Source organism: Girardinichthys multiradiatus, chromosome 14, assembly GCF_021462225.1.
Source record: "Girardinichthys multiradiatus isolate DD_20200921_A chromosome 14, DD_fGirMul_XY1, whole genome shotgun sequence".
Taxonomy (NCBI): Eukaryota; Metazoa; Chordata; class Actinopteri; order Cyprinodontiformes; family Goodeidae; genus Girardinichthys; species Girardinichthys multiradiatus.
This window is the reverse complement of record NC_061807.1, coordinates 11,081,056-11,100,292: the sequence shown is the minus strand read 5'-3', so window position 1 is coordinate 11,100,292 and position 19,237 is coordinate 11,081,056. Positions and strand designations below refer to the sequence as shown.

Genomic DNA, 19,237 nt, shown 5'->3' with positions numbered 1-19,237 from the left:
TCTACACCCTCTGCAGGGTACTAGAGGGTTCATGGGAGTTTGCCCAACTGGTACACGTGTTTTGTGGACCTGGAGAAAGCATTTGACCGTGTCCCTTGTGGTGCCCTGTAGAGTACAGAGTCGGGGGCCTTTATTAAGGGCCATCTGGTCTCTGTACAAGCGGAACAGGAGTTTGATCCGCATTTCCAGCATTAAATCAGACCTGTTCCCGGTGCATGTTGCATGTTTGTCACTGGTTCATAACTTTCATGGACAGGTTGGAGGGGAGTTCCTGCCTCAAGGGGAGGAGTTTAAGTATCTTGGAGTCTTGTTCATGAGTGAGGGGAGAATGGAGCAGAAGATTGATAGACGGATCGATGCGGCTGCAGCAGTAATGAGAACGCTGTGCCGGCCTGTTGTGGTGAAGAGAGAGCTGAGTCGAGAGGCAAAGCCCTCGATTTACCGGTCGGTCTACATCCATACCCTCACCTATTGGCATGAACATTGGGTCATGACCGAAACAATAAGATCCCAGATACAAGAGATTGAAACGAGCTGTCTCTGCAGTGTGGCCGGGCACTCCCAGGATTGCTTGCTGCCTCCCCATAGTGACCACTTGTGCTGCCGCGGGAAACGTGAAAGAGAAGTGTTTTTTTTTTTTTTTTTTTTTACCAGACTCTAGTTCTCTGTGTACAGTTCAAGTCCATGTTTCATCCCATGACTGGGTCACAACCTTCTTGGTGTAAATCAGAACAAAACAGATAATTTTATCAGTGTAATTTACCCAGATCCATTTCTTGGGCTCCTAGTTTCTTATAAGAAATCTTCTCTTAGAAACCTTGGTTTGCCATTTGACAGAAATGATTGCAAACTGTAGTGAAAAATCACACCTTTTCCAGCTGAGGCTTTTAGCCAAGGCTAGGACCTATTTTTCTCCTCGAGATTTCTCTGATTTCTTATTTTATTTTAGTGCTTTATGTTTCGGGGTGTTTTTCACCTTGTTGAACTGCACTTTGGTCCAGCAAGCAAGGTTTTAAATGTGCTTCATAGATAATTTGATGCTGTCAAAGCGTCCTGGGCTTCCTGAACACATCAGCAGAACCACAGGCTTATCATGTCAATGCAGCACAGCACTGATACAGGAAGTTGTGCAAACGAAGCCCGATCAAGCATTTAGAGCATTATGTTGTACAGTACATGGAGATAGTTTTCTCTAGACCCACATATATGTACTGTAAACCCCTTTTTATTGGTCCAGTGGCATAACTTCTGAAAACTGAAACTGAATATTGGGTTTGTATTTGCTGTAAGTCATTCCTATTATTTGGTAAATTCATTGCGATGCAGTCGGGTTCAATCAGATTTCAGCAGGGACTTGTGCAGCAGCCATGGATCCTCCCATGCTGTTCAAAGGCCTGCAAGAAAAAAAGACAGCACTGCATTTTATAAATTAATGACTTTAAATATGCTAAAATGGATTTTAAATATTTTAAACCTGTGAAAATGAAGGAATATATTACATATTATTTACCCCCAGAAAAACAGCTTAGTTCAGATCTTTGAGTAGATGCCTTCTCTAGAGGAAGCTGCTGTTCATCTCAGACTGATATTATATTTTGCTGCAAACAGCATCAGAGGTTACGGTGATGAGATGACCTCTTTCTGCTGCTTCCTGCAGACTCTGGTGGCCAAAATGTTGGACCTTCTCTGAGCTTCACAGGTTTTCTTTTTTCATGACTTTTGCAGAAACAAGACGTTCACGGGTTTGGACCTGGAGATGACTGCGTTAGCAGGAAGCTGTGGTGTTTCTGACACATTCATCAGAGGTGTTATGAACACCCCCCAATGGGTTAAGTGTCTCTCTGTCAGTACAGCAGCTCAGGATGGAGGTAACAGTGCTCTGTGCTGTTGTTGGTGAGTAAAAATAACTTCTAATTTTCTTCAAAAACACTCTTTACACTCATATAAAGAAGCTAGCTTGTGTTTTATTTATTTTTGTTTTTACTTGTTTATTCAGATGTAATCCCAAAAAATCTTTTCTAAAGTCAAGATCAGAACTTTTTTTTATTGCTGACTAAAATAAAAGCAAAACTAAAATAAATCATTGTGAGAAATATCTTCTGCTGAATAAGTAGTTTATTAATGGAAAAAGCTTTATTGTTCCTCCAGATGAGTTAGTTTCCTCCTTTAGTGTTTTCTCTTTGATCATTAGTGGTGTTTCAGGCCGAATCGATTATATCCGCTGAGCAACCATCACTGTACCCAGCTTCCAGCTGCAGCTGCATTAACTGTACTTCCTCAGTTGGTCGACAGAATAACTGCAGATAAATGTGATTTTTATGTTTATAAATGAAATTCAGCATTTATTGTTTTCCAGTTTAAATCAATCAGAAACAGATTCTGAAGAACATTTCTTTATTGTAGTTTTTTTCCTCTTTGCAGCTTGTCTGAGACTCCTTCCCAGCAGATCCCAGTTCTTCCAGTATGAGAATGTTGTTCTGAACTGTGAGGGAAACTCGACTGAGTGGAGAGTCAGAAGAAAGACATCAAAAAAAATTTATGAACTCTGTCCCTCCTATCCATCGAAAAGAAATGACTCTACATGCGTCTTAAATGATCTATATGAACAAGACTCAGGAGTTTACTGGTGTGAATCTGAAGCAGGAGAACGCAGCAATGAAGTCAACATCACTGTAACAGGTGGGTTAAAACAGAGCAGAAGCTGATCTGGACTCAAACTGATTCAGTTTGAGGAGAGCTGATCTGTTTGTAGTCTGGCAGAGAGAAAAGTCCTCTAAATATCAAACAGGATGAAGTTACATTTATACAAAAGTGTGAGTTGCATCATATCTCGTCTGTCTTTATGATGTCAAAGTTTGTGGGTTGGTTTCTCAAACTTTACTCCAGCTTCACATTACAGCCACATTTATTTTGTGATAAGAATCTACATCAGATTTGATCCTTTCAGCTTTGTCATTATTTCTGTCGCTCCTCATGTAATCACAGCAATATGTTGAAAGCTAACAATATGTAAAAATGTTTGCATTAAAGACACACATGTGGGAGGATTAGTTATGGATGTGAAGGAGCTCAGATGTGATCTTGATCAGTTCCAGGTGTGAGAAAGAAACACAGAACCACTTTCTAGTTCTGCTGTTTTATGATCCTGTAAGAGTATATCTGGGTGAGAAAGCTCAGAGCTCATGGGCTCATATGCACACTGTCATGTATGTGAGTTCCTCCCTGGAAACAGGAGTAAAACATGCTCATAAAAGCTTTCTCACTTCAGTCTTGTTATTTAAAACTTGTTTGCCACAACATTGTGTTTCTCAGATGGAGAATTGATCCTGGAGAGTCCTGAACATCCAGTTAGTGAAGGGGAAAACCTAACCTTTCACTGCAGAGCCAGGACATCTTTCTCCAATCAAACTCATTTCTATAAAAACGAGGAGCTCATCGGGAGCAGCTCTACGGGAAACTTCACCATCCAAAGTGTTTCTAAATCTGATGAAGGCCTCTACAAGTGTAACGTCTCTGGACTCGGAGAATCGGAAGAAAGATGGCTGACTGTCAGAGGTGAGAAGGATGCCTAGAAAATGTAAAAACACGTTTTAAAGAGTTGTCTCTGTTTGTGTTAGTTTGCAGTTTTAAGTTATAGTTTTATAGATCTTATTTATGGAATGTAAAGAGTTCAACAAAACATGTTTTCTTTGTTATCATACTTTAAATTACAGCCTCTATATTTTTATTTTTTTGTGAAATTTGTAACCTATGAAAGTGCTCATTGGATTAGACTGGTGTGAATCCGATTGATCTGAATTGAATTTGGACCAAACTGGATTCTCTACAACTACATCTTAGTTGCTTGTGCAGAGCCTTGAGATGAAATCTGTTATATTTTGGAACCATGTTTATATGAACTGACTAGAAATGTAATTAGCTGTTCATTAAACCCCAGTAGCATCAGCTAAATATGACAGAACAGTTGTAATCACATTTATTTTGTACAAATTTGATTAGCATCCCTCTTTAGAAAGGGTGCGACATTTCTGAAGTTCAGAGGAGTACTTTTTTAGCAAACCTTCAAACTGCCGCCCACATCTCGTATAAAGTGTTTTTATTGTTTGCATGTAGGCCAGCTAACCTGCTATCTTTGTATTTTAAAGGGTGCAGTCCTCAAATGCCTACAGCTCCCGTCGCCTACATTCTACTTCCTGTTGTGGTGTGCATCTTGTTGTTGTTCGTTCTGATGTTACTCTGGCTGTTCAGAAACCACAAAGGTCAGTGAGTTTTCATGTAAACAGTCAGAGATTTCACATCCTGCTGCTTTTTACATGCAGGTGTCAGGCTGATGTGCCGAATTATCCGTTTCTCATCAAATATTGACGCGCTTTTATGAAATGAGAATAAAAAGCTCTATAAATGATGATTAAACCCAGGATTATTCACACCTCAGGCAGATTTAGTTTTAAAGTAATTCTTTAACCTCCGACCAGAATCCAAATTTGAATCTGAGAGAGAAACTGTGGAGGGAGCTAAAGATTAGGGTGATGGCCAAAAGGCCTTCCAATGTCAGAAAACAAAAACCGTCTATAAAGCCAATGCAGATTTTTCTTTAACTATTAAGATCGGTTTTAGACAATTTTGACACACCAGTTTTAAAGTGTCGATTTTTGTACATGTACATTTTGCACAGATTTATCATGTTTTTAGAGATTCCCTGTCCCATTTTTTTAATCTGAAACTATCTGTTTGGTTGGGTAAAATAATTGTGAATCTAAATCTGACAGGAAAATGAATAATTTGGGTTTAACTCTTCAGACTAGAGTGGATCTGATTGCTTAGCTGAGGGATACTCAAAGTTTGCCAGCAGTTCTCACTGGTGACACAAAAGAAATAAAAAATACTAAATTTTCTTCCTTTTTGAAACTTAAATATCAGATTTTTCTTTTAGCTCATGAAAGCATCATAGCTGTGCAGCAAACTTACCGTAGAACCGTTGAGGTTGAAGTTTTAGTTAAGTGAGGAAGACCTGAAGTTAATTCAGTAAAATCATAAACCGACACGAGCATTTCATCTGCAATTTCAAATCTAAAGACATGAGACATGGATTAGCATGAAAAGACATGTTTTCATGTTCATACAAATGCATCTGCACCCAGTCTAATCTAAATAATAACTGTCATCTAATAGATATAAAAGTTACGCTTGATGTTAAAGGTGTTGATCCGCCACTTTTTTAAAATCCTTTCATTTCCTTTTAACACTATTAGTCACAGTTATGGAGCATTTACTGCACATATAAATAAAAGGTGTAAAACATTGTGGCTTGTGGTAAAACTGACACAGTCAAAATAAACCACATCAAATTGCTTGTTGCCTTCTCCAATGCTTGAGCTCACCTTGGGTTCTGCACAACTTTGAAATCATTTGTATTTGATATTTTTTATTTATTCACTGAGAAAAATAACATTTTATGAAATTGAAATGTTTTAAATCAATTTTCAATCTTATAAAAATGTTTTATATGTATTTCATTTTCTAAACCAGCATTGTAAATGAGGCATGAGGTCTCATTCTAGTTCATTTAATGACAGAGTAGCAGCAGAGCAGCACAGAAGGCACTACAGTCACTGTTTGAACCTAAACTACTGACAGCGTTTTATATTCCAGTCTGGTTTCATGTTTTTTTTCTATACAGTTTTTCTTGTTACCTTCTGTTTTCCAGCCGGTGATGTGAGAACAGCAGCTCTATCTGGTCTCTATTTGATGCACAAATGCCAAAACATTTGTTAATGTGGTGGTGAAAGAATGAAGTGAGCTAAATGTCTTATTTATGTCTTATGAGCTTATTTAATTTCCCTTTGGGATTAATAAAGTATTTTTGAATTGAATTGAATTGAATTGAATTGAAATGAATTGAATTGAATTGAATGTCATGACCACAAGCATGAAATTAGAAAATGCCTGGTGGTTCAGATTGTTACAACAGATCGTACTGATCCACATAAAGAGCTTTGCTGATAGCATCAAACATGAATTATGAACTTTGTGGTACTTCATCTACACAAGTTTGACTGAAAAGAAAACAGCTCAACATATTTTTAACTCTGCTATTTGTTTTTTTACTTTAAAGAAACTTTTAGTCATCGCTGTCTTGCGCATGTTCACCTGATTTGGATGACGTCACCTTTAGTTACTGATTTCTTCTAAAAGAATAAACTTGAAAACACTATTTAAATTCACTCAGGTTATCTTTGTCTGATGTTAAAATTTGTTTCATGATCTGAAACATTTAAATAAGTAGAATCAGAAGAAATATGTGAGGAAGTAAATATGTTTCCATGGTAGCGTCTGCAGCTTTACCCGTGCATGTTTGTTACTTCGTTTTCTCTCATGTCTGATGTCACCAAGTCCTCCGGAGAGAAATGCAGGTCCTTACATTAGTATAACAAATCTTTTCTGCAGTGGTTCATATTGTATTGCCAGACAGCATAATGATGGTCTGAACCTTTAAAACTGAGCCCATTGCATCATCATCAGCTGAGGACCTGTTTCTGTCATTTTTCTTCTATTTTCCTGCTTGTGAAGCATGTTGGTCGGCCGAGGTTGTTAAATGAGTGACTCAGCACTGAATTACAAGAGATTTGTAATCTACTGTGTGGTTTTGTGGCATCATACATGCATTAAATCTGCTGTAAGAATAACAACAATGAAGCATTTTTATCAAAACGTGTGAGATTTGGTCAAAGTAAAACACAAACAAAAGTATTAAAGTACTTTGAATGCTAGTTTCCACACTTTTAACCCACAAAGAACCACTGTTATTTGAAGTGATAAATATTACTGAGAAGATAATGAAACACGTAACTGTTTTGAAACGTTTTAAATGCGTCTGCTGTGTCACAAAGTTTGGTTTATCTCTGCAGGTAGAATGGACCGTTCTGTGTCCTACACTGATGTCACCATCTCACAGGAAGGAAAACCTCAAAGGATCTCTGGTGAGAGCTTCAGAAATCACCTCAAACACTCTGTGTTGGTCACGGTTTAATGGTGTGAAGAGAAACTATATATATAATATTAACAACAATATAAACAAACCTGCGTTCCAAGGTCACAAGACCTGGTTCCAGCTGACGTGGGTTAAAAACTAGTTTAGTATAAAGCTGTGCTGCCATTCATACTTTCCATTACGTAATAAACATGGCCACGTGCTTTTGTTGTCATTGTTAAAACAGGAAGAACATGACAGTGTTGCAAACAGAGGTGTGTCCATCACCATGGCAACAGGATATAGATACCACAATCAGCACGTTGCTGTGACATCATCTGATTTTATTTCTACTGTCTAATATCTGACATTAAGAATAAAATAGAAACAAATTTCTTCTAGAAATATTGTGTCAAGATAACATTTTTTAATAAATTGATCTTTTGGATATTTTGACTTGTTACAAGCTAATCTTAGTCATTACTTTATACAATACATACATACAAATATGTTTTTTTTATTTCTCCAGAGCAATGACGACTTTAAAACATAGTCTTTACTGAACATTTTGACTTAGTTACTCTTTATAGCCAGCTATGGTTTGAGCTTTCCTGTTTCCCTGTGCATTCATGGGGCTTCGTCTGATATTCAGGTTTTCTTGCAAGGTATAAATACATTGAATGGATAAATTAAATTAAATTAAATTAAATTCAAAGATACTTTATTGATCCCCGAGGGGAAATTAGAATTCCAGTACAACCCATCCAAACATACATCATGACACAAGACAAGGGGGACGGGTCACCGAGGCTTTGCTGCCCACTCACAGGCGCTGCCCTTGTTAGATGAGAAAAGAGGCCACATTAGGAAAGTAGAGGGAAAAAAATCATATTTCACACTTTATCCTTAGCAGGATACAGTTTGAGATTGCAAAAAACCTCAGCACAAAGAAGCAACAAGTTGACAAAACAACATCATGCCGGGAACGGTGAAGGTGGTGTGAGGGGTGCATATGTTTATCTTGAGCATGTGTGTGTGTGCAAGTAAGTCCATGAAGCACTGTCACAGAGGCCATTGTCCTTGATGGTACGTTGGAATGTTCATCAACCGGCCACAAAGTTCTGAGCAGGTCCACAGATGTCCTCAGGGAAGGGAGGGGCAGAGGGAGCAGAGCGTCATGTTTACATAACTTCCAGGAGAAGTTGAAGATAGCCAGCCATCAAGGCCGTGCAGGGGAGCCAGATTCAGAAAAACAATAATTATTTGGGTTAGGCTGACTCTTAATTTTCCGTCAGCCTTGAAAGTCTCACTGGTGCTTCTCAAAGACGAATCCAAACAGCTAAATTCCTGGTCTTTCGCCAGATCCGAGCGAACAACTTTCTCCAAGATTTATCCCATTTCACCCCTGAGTCCAGGAACCGCAACCTGCCTGCGATCCTAGGGATCACATCCAGTCTGCGATTCAGCTCACGTAACATCTCAGTCTAAGTGCTGATCGCCCTGAAGATCCCTTCACACATGCCAGGCAGCCTCACAATTGCCAGAACAGCTGCTGACAGTCTCTGAATTTCTCGATATGCCAGGTAACTGCTGATTCCAAAAAGCAGAAATCCTGATATCATACATCCAATTATATACATATCTTCCACATCCTCGACTGACATTATCGACAAACACACAATACTCCACTTCTGCCAGGAGTCCATCTCCTTCACCCTGTCGTCTCGTCGAGAAAATTTGATCAATTACATTGAGAGACCAGCTGACCAAATCCATAACTAAGATTTTGGATGATATGCAAAAAGAGGCTCCAAAAAGAAGACAAGACACAGAGCTGAAGCAGGGCAGATATGGGAGGGGTGCGGGAGACAGAGAAAAAGCGTCCACCTCCACCGAGAGCAGAAAGACAATTTGTGCATGTTAGACTTTTTAATACGAACACTTTTGGTTCCCAACCTTTTTTTTCAAAGTTACTACAGAAACAGGGCTGCACGGTGGCGCACCTGGTAGCACTATTGCCTTGCAGCAAGAAGGTCCTAGGTTTGACGCCCGGACCGGGGTCTTTCTACATGGAGTTTGCATGTTCTCCCCGTGCATGCGTGGGTTCTCACCGTGTACTCCTGCTTCCTCTCACATTCCAAAGACATGCCTGTTAGTTTAATTGCTTTCTCTAAATTGCCCTTAGGTTTGTGAATGAGTGTGTGCATGGTTGTTTGTGTGTTGCCCTGTGATGGACTGGCGACCTGTCCAGGGTGTACCCTGCCTCTCACCCATAGACTGCTGGAGATAGGAACCAGCTACCCTGGAACCCCCTATGGAAGAAGCGGTATAGGAAATGGCTGACTGACTCCATAAACAGCAAGACTCACACTGCGTTGCCTGGTACTCGTTGTGTAGTAGTTTAATTTATCTAAACTGGTGTAACTGGGTTAGGTTTGCAGACCTCCTAGCTTTGCTCACAAATTTTCTCTGACTTTCTTGTCCTTAAGCTATTTTGTAGCTAATTTGGTGGTATGTTCAGGGTCTTTGCCCATTTGAGGCCACACTTTAGCTTCCTGGCTGATGTCTTTAAGTGTTGCATATTTCCACTTAAGGTCTCATCCCATCCATTTTTTTTATGAAGTGCACCCGTTCCACCTACAGCAAAAACCCCCACAACATGATGATGCCACCCCCGTACTTCACAGTTAGGAGGGTGCTCTCAGGCAAACAATCTTAACCATTTTACTCCAAATGTAACCATGGTCATCATGGCTAAACACTGTTTAGCTTCCAGAAACTAAGCTCATTTGCAAACTGTGGTCTGGCTTTTTAATCCTGCTTTTGTATTTACGGCTTCTTCCGCAATAGAATTTAAAATTCTCCTCCTCACATATAAAGCCCTTAATGATCTAGCTCCATCATACATCAGAGATCTGATTGTTCCACATGTTCCTAACAGAGCACTTCGTTCTCAGACTGCAGGTTTACTGGTGGTTCCTAGAGTCTCTAGAAGTAGAATGGGAGGCAGATCCTTTAGTTATCAGGCTCCTCTCCTGTGGAACCAGCTCCCAGTTTTGGTCCGTGAGGTGGACACCCTGTCTACTTTTAAGGCTAGGCTTAAAACTTTCCTTTTTGATAAAGCTTATAGTTAGAGTGGCTTAGTTTATCAGGGAGGGAGCCTTCCTCCCTCACTGTTGGTTGGAGTAAGGGGGAGTCAGGTTTAACGTAAACTGGCTCAGTTATGGTTGAGGTGCAAACACACCCTCCATTTCTGCTACCTGTGTGACCCCTTCTCTTTTCCAATGGTTATAATCAGTCTGACAGAGGGAGGTATCCCAATCCTTGTGGTTTTTAGTATAACAATGACCATCAGTGGGACCCTTTGTGGGGTGCCTTGAGACGACATTGTTGTAAATAAGCGCCGTTTAACTAAATAATCTGAACTGAAACTATCTGTGTAGTTATGCTGCTATAGGCTTAGGCTGCTGGAGGACATAATGACCACTTTCACCCTCTTCGCTACATTCTCACACTACTCTCCAATTTTGCATTATTTGCTGTTATTTCAGCTTTTAACCTTGTTCTCTCTTTTCTCTTCCTAGAAGCTACACCTGGCCTGGCTCTGTGTCTACCTGTGACACGTTTCTGGAGAGGGGCATCATCTGAGCTGCTGCTGGCAACAACTTAATGCTCACCCTCTACCGATGATCCACATGGCCTTGTCTTTTAGTGTTTAACCCTTTCTCTCTCCTAGACATGGCAATTGCCTGAGCTTAACTGTAACTAACTGTATGTGCTCTCTTTCAGACTCTAACCTCGAAAACTGGCTCAGAGTTTATCTGTTCTTTCTTTCTAGATGAAACGACTAAAGGAGCTACATCCATTAACATTTACTTTTCCTACCCATAGAAAGGACTCCTGGATCAGTGCTTCTTTGTTCTCTTTGTGTCTCTGCTCTGTTCTCTCAAACCCCCAGTCGGTCGTGGCAGATGGCCGCTCACACTGAGCCTGGTTCTGCTGGAGGTTTCTTCCTGTTAAAAGGGAGTTTTTCCTCTCCGCTGTCGCTACATGCATGCTCAGTATGAGGGATTGCTGCAAAGTCAACGCCAGTGACTGTCCACTGTCTCTACATGCTCATCCAGGAGGAGGGAATGCTGCAAGTCACTGACTGGATGCAATCTGCTGGGTTTCCTTAGACAGAAAAACTTTTTATCCAATTTGAATAAATAACTAACTCTGACTGCACTGTTCAATGGTTAGGATTAATTGGAATGCATGTTCCTGACTTTTGTGAAGTGCCTTGAGACATTTGTTGTGAATTGGCGCTATATAAATAAAACTGAATTGAATTGAATTGAATTCCTCTCTGATGGGCCTTTTTGGCTATGTGGCTACAGAACTCGTCTTGTTTCTGAACAGTATAATGCCTGGATATTTCCATGGCGTTTATACTTCATATAACTGTGTGAACAGATGGACCTTGCACCTTTGGACATATAGAAATTGTAGCAATGAACCTTACTAAAACATTTGCCTGATTTCTTTACATTTTTCCATGATGGGAGCAGTGTGTTTGAGGTGTTGCCTTGAAACTTTTCTACAGGTGTGTCTCCATTTAACTTAAATGTTGTTAATCAACCTACCAGAAGTTTACAAAGCCACTCCATCCTCATCTGGGCTTTCCCAAAATGCTTGTAGACAAATATATCTTAGTGTATGTAAATATTTGAGCATCTGACTCTTTATAAGAAATCCTTAAAAAGTTACGTCTGTCATTATTCTGGCATTTAGCAAACAGTAATAATGTTGGTAATAACTTACCTGAAACAGCAACCCTTTAGTCTAATTTAATACACAAGAGTGAGAAAATAAAGGGGGCGTGTCTTTTTGTACATTATAGGTAAATATCCGGTTTAATTGTAGATGCAAATTAAATAAATGCAACTAACCTTTTGTGAAAATTTATCTCAGCATCATGAGAATATTGTAATCCTCGCTAACGTTTTGGATGTTTATTGGCCTAAAAAACAAAACATGAAAGGCTGCATACCAGAGATGTAAGATCTTGCGGCAAGTGATCTTATGATATTCAAACGGCGTAATGTTTCCTGTCAATGTGACATCTGTCTCTCAAAGTTTTTTCTTGTTGCTGTCAGCATGGGGTCAGGTCAAGCTGCATATGCTAAGCTTGAGACTCCGTTTGTTTGAAAAAATCATTTGAAGTAAAAAAGGAAGTAGATCTGTGGTTGTTTCATTGTTTTGTCAGTCAAGATAAACTTCTTATCATGAATTGCTTAGATAGTCAAATTAGAACAAGACCAGAGGATGAAACAGACTCAGCACACAGGATAAGACGGTAAATGAGGTTTATTTCTACTGTAGACTTTGTTTAAGGAATCTTGAGTTGGAGTTGTCCAAAAGCCAGAGGAGGAGGAGGTAAACCCAGGAATCCAAGGAGAGAGAGAGAGTACTGGTGATGAGAACATTTACAGTGCAGTCCTTAGGAGGGAGTATTACCAGATGTTGGCAGGCAGGTAGGCAGATAGGCAGACGGATAGGCAGACGGATAGGCAGACAGACAGGAGTCCACATAACTGAGGTTATGTTCCAGCAAAGGTCTGTATCAGCAGCTACCTTAAGAAGCCCATGAGCTCATTAGGAGAATGCGTTGCAGCTGCAGACAATGAGCTGCCAGAACCAACCAGAAGGGGAGGAGCAGAGATCCTACACTTCTCACCGGGCTGGCTAACCATACTTGATTACATTAGCACTGAAGGAGCCTCTTCTACTTTTTAATAATTCATTTAGCAGCCATTTTTGGCACTCGGAGGAGAGAATGAAATGATAATAGACTGAAAGACCAAGACAAACTATTTGGAAGCACTGTGACAATATAGTGACAGGCTAACTGCTAGCTAATAACAAGGCAATAGCTGGAATCTTATTTTGTAGATTCAGGGCTGTTTTATGGTTTGTATTCAATCTGTACTGCATTTGATCATCTTTAGTTCAATATCTAAAATCCTTAGCCTGATCAAATCTGAACTAGAGGTTTCCACACTGAACAGAGGTTCTTTCAATAGTCTACAGTGTTCATGAAGCCTTCATCCTGTTTGTGCAAAGACAAAAAGGACTTTAGAACGTATACAATATATGGTTAGTTACACTTGCAGTGGATTATTCTACACCAATCATAGATTCATCAGTCAGTCAGTCATTTTCTACCGCTTATTCCATAGTGGGTCACGGGGGAGCTGGTGCCTATCTCCAGCAGTCTATGGGCGAGAGGTAGGGTACACCCTGGACAGGTTGCCAGTCCATCGCAGGGCAACACACAAACAACCATACACACACTCATTCATACACCTAAGGGCAATTTAGAGTTACCAATTAACCTAACAGGCATGTCTTTGGACTGTGGGAGGAAGCCGGAGTACCCGGTGAGAACCCACGCATGCACGGGGAGAACATGCAAACTCCATGCAGAAAGACCCCAGGCAAGAAATCGAACCCAGGACCTTCTTACTGCAAGGCAACAGTGCTACCAACTGCGCCACCGTGCAGCCCCCCCTTCTGTTTATTTTATCATATCTTTACACTATTAGTGAAAAACAAACTGCTGGTTTCCTGCTGATTTTATCTCTTGTTTCATCCCTGGTGGACATCCATGCAAGTGGCAATAGCTCCTTTCAGGTCACAGTACCTCTATGGATGTGCAACCATAAACCCCCATTTTGGCTCTCTTCGTCCTTTACCATCATGAAAGTCAATCTGTTGCGATCATGGGGCCATGTTTGACTTCTGATCTTGCAGCTGGGATCACAGATCCAGAGCAGAGTGAGCTTTTCTGTTTCTCTTTCTCAACTCTCAGCATTCACCAGAGCAACACATAAAATGTGGGGAGGATTCCCCCTGGTGGGTAGCCCCCCACCGGGCTGAGCTCTGTGTGTGTTTTCATATCAGTGGGAGACGTAGAGATCATGAAATGGAAGGATAATCTGAAAGAGGCTAGTGTGTCATGTTAAGTTTGGAAAAGTATTATAAGTTTCTACTGTAATCTAATTTTCTTGTTCACACAGCGAAGATTAGCTGTGTGAAAATGATGCAACACATTTATAACACTTTAAAAGCTGATTGACTTCCCTTTCCTCTCAATTTCAGATGAAAGAAATCTGACTGAGATTAAAAACGTTTTGTTTTTAAATCAGACTGTTGTTCATTGGAAAATTGGATCAAACCAACTCAGAGGTTAAAAAAGGTCGGATTAAAATATGGGGGCTTTATTTTCTAACATTTATTTATTCTAATATTATTTTTTTCTAACATAATATTTATTTTGCTTTGAAAAAGTGTATCTGATTGACATACATTAAATTTGTCTGACTGCAAGCAGTGATAATTTCTCTGGGGGTCAAATGCTGCGCAAGCAAAACATACATTTTCTCCACTAGTTTAAAACGGGGAAGCAGTTGCTTCTCTTGCTCCATTGTTTAGGAGCCTTTGGACTGGGAGTACTTATTCATAAAGTTATTTTCTGTTAAACATCTTAAATGATTTGCCGACATATGAAACAGTGCCTGTGTGGTTATGTTTCCCCTTATGGTTTGGCCTCAGTAAATACAGTACAGATTATAAGAGGAAAATCCCAACTTGATACCAAAATTACTGGTTACTGAGAAACGATTGCATTTGCAGATTACCATTTAATACTCAAACAAAAAAAAACAATTAGCATCATCCACCTCTCTGGTGGTATAGCTGATATAGGTATATTGCTTTACATCTTTGAAACTGGATAGAAATATAAAATTCCCAGCACATTCTCAGGAAATTCATTGGTGTTTATGGTTAACAGTTTCATTCAAGCTTAAACCACCAAAGCACAGAAGTGTTTATAGGTCATCTGAAACTACACATCTGTTTCTGCTAAAGAGGAGAAACTTTAGAAAGTGTCTTGTGACTCTAACTGTTCTCACTAGTTTCATTTATCTAAATTTAACCTTTGAGCAATTGAACTCCATTTACAATGAAGGCAGTGTCAGATCTATAATGTAACGTTTTCACCTCTTCATTTTTCCCAGATGTGGGTTCTGTCCCGACCTTGTATTCGGGAGTGATGCCAGACAGCAGCTGACAACATGAGAATCCCCTGTTGCAGTTGAATTATGAACTATATGAATTATATGTACATTTTACATCAAGCCACAGAAATATTTCTTCTGAAACATAAAAATAAAACAAAGAATTTTGTAGCTTTGTACATTTTTGCTTGGTTACTAACTTAAAAAATGGCTTATACTATAACGCTTAGTTTTCTTTGCAGATGATGAATTTATTTAGTTCTTTTTATATGTAAGTTCAGTTGTGTGTTTATTTTTAGAAACTGGTGGGTTTGTTTTCTTTCTTTCCGGTCTGTTTGTCTGTTTCTGTCATTTATTTGGCTATTTTGTGATATTATTTCACTTAAATAAAAACATGAACTACCCCAATCCTTCTGTTTTTTGCTTGATTCTCACTTGTTTTGGTGTTTGGGGTTATTTATTATTACTGTTATGGTCTCTCCAAGTTAGTTCATTCATTTGTTTGGATTTTGTTAGGTTTTTCTTATGTTTTTATTTTCAGTACATGTTGCTTTAGACTGTTAGTCTTTTTCCTTTATTTCTAGATCCTTGTGGGTTTTTATTGAGCTCTTTCTGTTAGTTTTTTGTTGACTGGTCATCTTCTCCCAGCATCCTGCTATGTTTCTTTCCTCTTGTTCCTCATTCCTTTGATTAGTCTCAGATGGTTTAATGACACTAATCACTCCTCCACAGCCTCTGAGTTTCCTTGTTTATTCCTTTTTCTGAAAATCACCTGTTTTTGCGATTCCTAATAATTTTGGCTATAAATGATTAATAATGTTTTATGATCATATTTTTATCTTCTTGTTGGTGTCTTTTGCCTGAAGTTGGGTTTTGTTTGAAAATCTTTTTTTTTTATTATCTTATTGAATAAATCTGTCACAGACATTCTCATGTGTAATATTGTAGTGAAATGTACTTCTGAGTTTTCCAAAACTGTTTTAGAATAGGAAAGATGTAGCCTTATAGATATTTACACGTGGTGTGAACTGGTTCGCAGTTTGTCCTGTGGTACTGGCTGAGTATATCCTGATGAAGAAACATTTCCAGTGCTTCTGTCAGTTTGTGTCTTTAGGTTCCAGAACCATTTGCTTTAGTTTAGCAGTGAAAACAAAGATTTCTGCACCATGATATTTGATCATCTCCCCTGACCTTAAAAACTGTCTCAGCTGCCACAATTACAATAGTCAATGCGTCTGTACATGTGGACCAGGTGAGGTTCTACTGAATGTGGATACAAATGTATTTAAAGCTGCATACCGTCTCCAACAACCCCATCGTGTAGATGTAGTTACAGGGGTTTTCTGCTAGTTTGTGTTTGTTGTCAGATCAGATCATCAGATCTAGAACAAGGTTCTCAGCCAAATTTCCCAGCAGTGTTTGAGCTGTGGCCACAGTTGTAGATTTAGAGGCATTACAACAGGAGGCTTAAAACACGACCTTGCAGAGCTCCCACGTAAATGATGACGTAGCATCTGATTGTTGGAAGAGAATCACTATTTAAATCTGTCTGCCTTTCTTTTTTTTTACTTTGACTCTCCGTCGAGCCAGTGAGCTTTAGAGATTTCTCTTTAAGCTTTCCTTAACACCCTGTTCATTGTGTGTCAGCAGCATAAGTCTGTAGCTATGGGCAGCTTTGGGTGTGAAGCTATTTTCTGTCAGCCATGTCTTTGAACTCCTTCAATGAATCTAATTCACTGAGTCATATTTCTGGACTTGTTTATTGGCAAAGCAAAACTAAAGACATGTGCCTGACACTTTCTATCTGCCGTCACACATGAGAGAAAGAAATTATTCAAAACAACAAACTCTGCAGGGACTGTCATGTTTGGTATAGTTTCTGTACAGATATTTAAATTTGTTCAGAAAACCATGCCTCTAAAGTTTCAGTGTTTAGCAAAGGAGATTTTTGTTATACCATTTTAAAATTAGTAGAACACAGTTTATGTATTGCTCCTAAAGTGTAATCCAGTGCAGCAAGAGAGAAACAGCCATGTTAAGCAGGTCTTTAACAGCAGTTTCATCACAGACTTCAGTGTTGTGAGAACTTGTTTCCCCGGCACAAAGCATCAGGTTTCCAGAGCAGTGAAAACTTCCACATGGTACTTTACTCTGAGACCAATGTGTCACAGAAGACTGACTGTGTCATTCAAGTGTATTTCAGAGACCACTGCAGACATAAAGATAATCCAATTTTTGTCTTATGAAATTGAAAGAGTTAAACTAACATCCATGACCGGAACAGTAAAACACAAAGCCAGCAACAGGTGGTGACCTGAGTTGTTCTGAGGCGAAATCAGGCCAAAAACAGCATTATCCTTCTCTTAAACACATATGTACTTAATTCTGTATAACAGCATAAGTAAGTATTGGTTTTGAGTATGACGTGCAGAAATTGTCTAGTTGGTGGTAGAATCCATGAAAATCTGCAGGAATGGTTGAAAAAAGTATTTCCCCTTTTCGTTATAAGATTTAAATACAGAAGAAAAATTCTCTGGTCTTTACCTGGTTCTAAAAAACTTTAACTCTTACCTAATGTGTTAAAAATTCTCAATAGTTTCATGATCTGTCTGTGTTTGGAGTTTTAGTTTCTCCTGTTTCAGGTTTTCAGTTCCTTATCTGTTTTTCTGCACTTCCCTGTTTCTGTTGTTAGTTGCTGTTATTTTTGTTCATTTATTGTATTTTAGATTCAAGAAATATTCTTGTGTTCAGATGTTTTGGTTACTTCCCTGAACTCCCTGCTCATCTGTGTTAATTAGTCTCCCTCCTCACCAGCTGCTCTATATTTCCCTTGGTTCATGGGTCCATTCTCCACCCTTCCTCTGTATTTATACCCTCTGGTTTTAATTGTTCACCGCTGGTTCCTCCTGGCTCCTACCTGCTCCATATCCTTGCCTCTACTTCCCTGATAACGACCTGTTCTTCACCTGTGTTCAACGCCCAGCTGTTTTTGTAAGTTTTCTGTTTATATAATTAAAAGAAATACTTTACTTGATGTGTCGCCTCCACCCTCTTGTCTGCATATTGGTCCAGCCAAATCCTCACTCCACATGACAAATAGAGTCATCACATTAATTCCTCATTAAACACAGGTGAGGCATAAAAAGTATGATTTTTATAGAATATGTGCAGAATATAATATAATATAATAAAAGCTTGTTGCAACAGTTGCTCCTCTGGTCATTGCTGATGTCTTTTCTTTTTGGCATTGTGTTAACACACATCTGTGTGGTCCACAGCAACAAATGGCCATAACCCATGTTTTTATGGAGATGGTCGGACTGATGATCAGTTATCCCCCCTAAGTCCAAATAGGGTGGACCTTCCCAGGACATCTGCATTGTGTCAACATTCAGTCCATGAGAGCAAGACTAGATGATATTTAAACACTATTTTTGACAAAATTAAGAATCCTCTTTTCAACAAATACAGCAAAGCCTTATGAATAAAAATATTGGTGAGTTTTAGTTTTAGACACACATACAGTATTATATCCACACAGAAGATTTAGATTAAATTCACAGCGAAGCTCCGTTTTCTGTAACTCTTGCATGATTTCTACCAATAAAAAGGAGGTAAGTTCCTATTTGTTTATTTGGTAAACAAAAAGCTCAATTGTCTGCCAAATCAAGGCTTTGGTTAATCTGTAAATGATAAGATAGATAACTGGAGTTTTTGTCATAAAACTTCCATACCAAAGGTTTCTGGGCATAACTTCTCTTGTACAGCAGAAATAAAACTAATGAACACAACACAAAGGACAGGGTGGTCATGGGAATATTTTTTAAATGTGGAACAATAAAAGCCTGTCAAACCTTCAATGATTTTCCCATTTCATCAGTCTTTCCTGTTCTGTAGAAGAGAAACAGATGATGCAAACAAGGCCAGCGGCAGATTAAGGTGATGATGAGGACTAGTCAGCTGGAGTCACTGATAAAAGCTGATGGGGATCAAACCTGCAGACTGCTGGGCTATCTCAGCTTCCTATACCGTGGAAAACCTCTTCTTCTTCTTGTTTAATTTGTTGTATTGTTTAATTTGGGGATTATATAAACTGGCTTTACTTGTATTGTTGATGTAAACTCCAGGCTGGGTTCTGTAGTTTCCCACCAGCTCACTCTCATTCAGTCATATAAGAAGGAAGTGAACTAAAATGTGAACTAAA

At 39.1% G+C, this 19,237-nt stretch overlaps 1 protein-coding gene across 2 annotated transcripts; it reads left to right on the top strand.

Annotated features, from left to right (window-relative positions):
- The first annotated feature begins 615 nt into the window (after positions 1-615).
- LOC124880301 (low affinity immunoglobulin gamma Fc region receptor II-like) lies at positions 616-15,885 on the top strand. 2 transcript variants are annotated; one of them, XR_007041293.1, is made up of 7 exons: positions 616-1,893; positions 2,422-2,679; positions 3,313-3,555; positions 4,146-4,259; positions 5,708-5,795; positions 6,909-6,980; positions 15,034-15,885. XR_007041293.1 is itself a non-coding variant. In XM_047385347.1 (6 exons), the coding sequence occupies exons 1-6, from the start codon at positions 1,863-1,865 to the stop codon at positions 15,084-15,086; spliced, it is 771 nt and encodes a 256-aa protein (XP_047241303.1). In that variant the 5' UTR covers positions 626-1,862; the 3' UTR covers positions 15,087-15,885. The 2 variants fall into 2 exon arrangements, 1 of the variants encoding a protein (XP_047241303.1); XM_047385347.1 differs by lacking the exon at positions 5,708-5,795 and having other exon boundaries at positions 626-1,893.
- Positions 15,886-19,237: the final 3,352 nt, after the last annotated feature.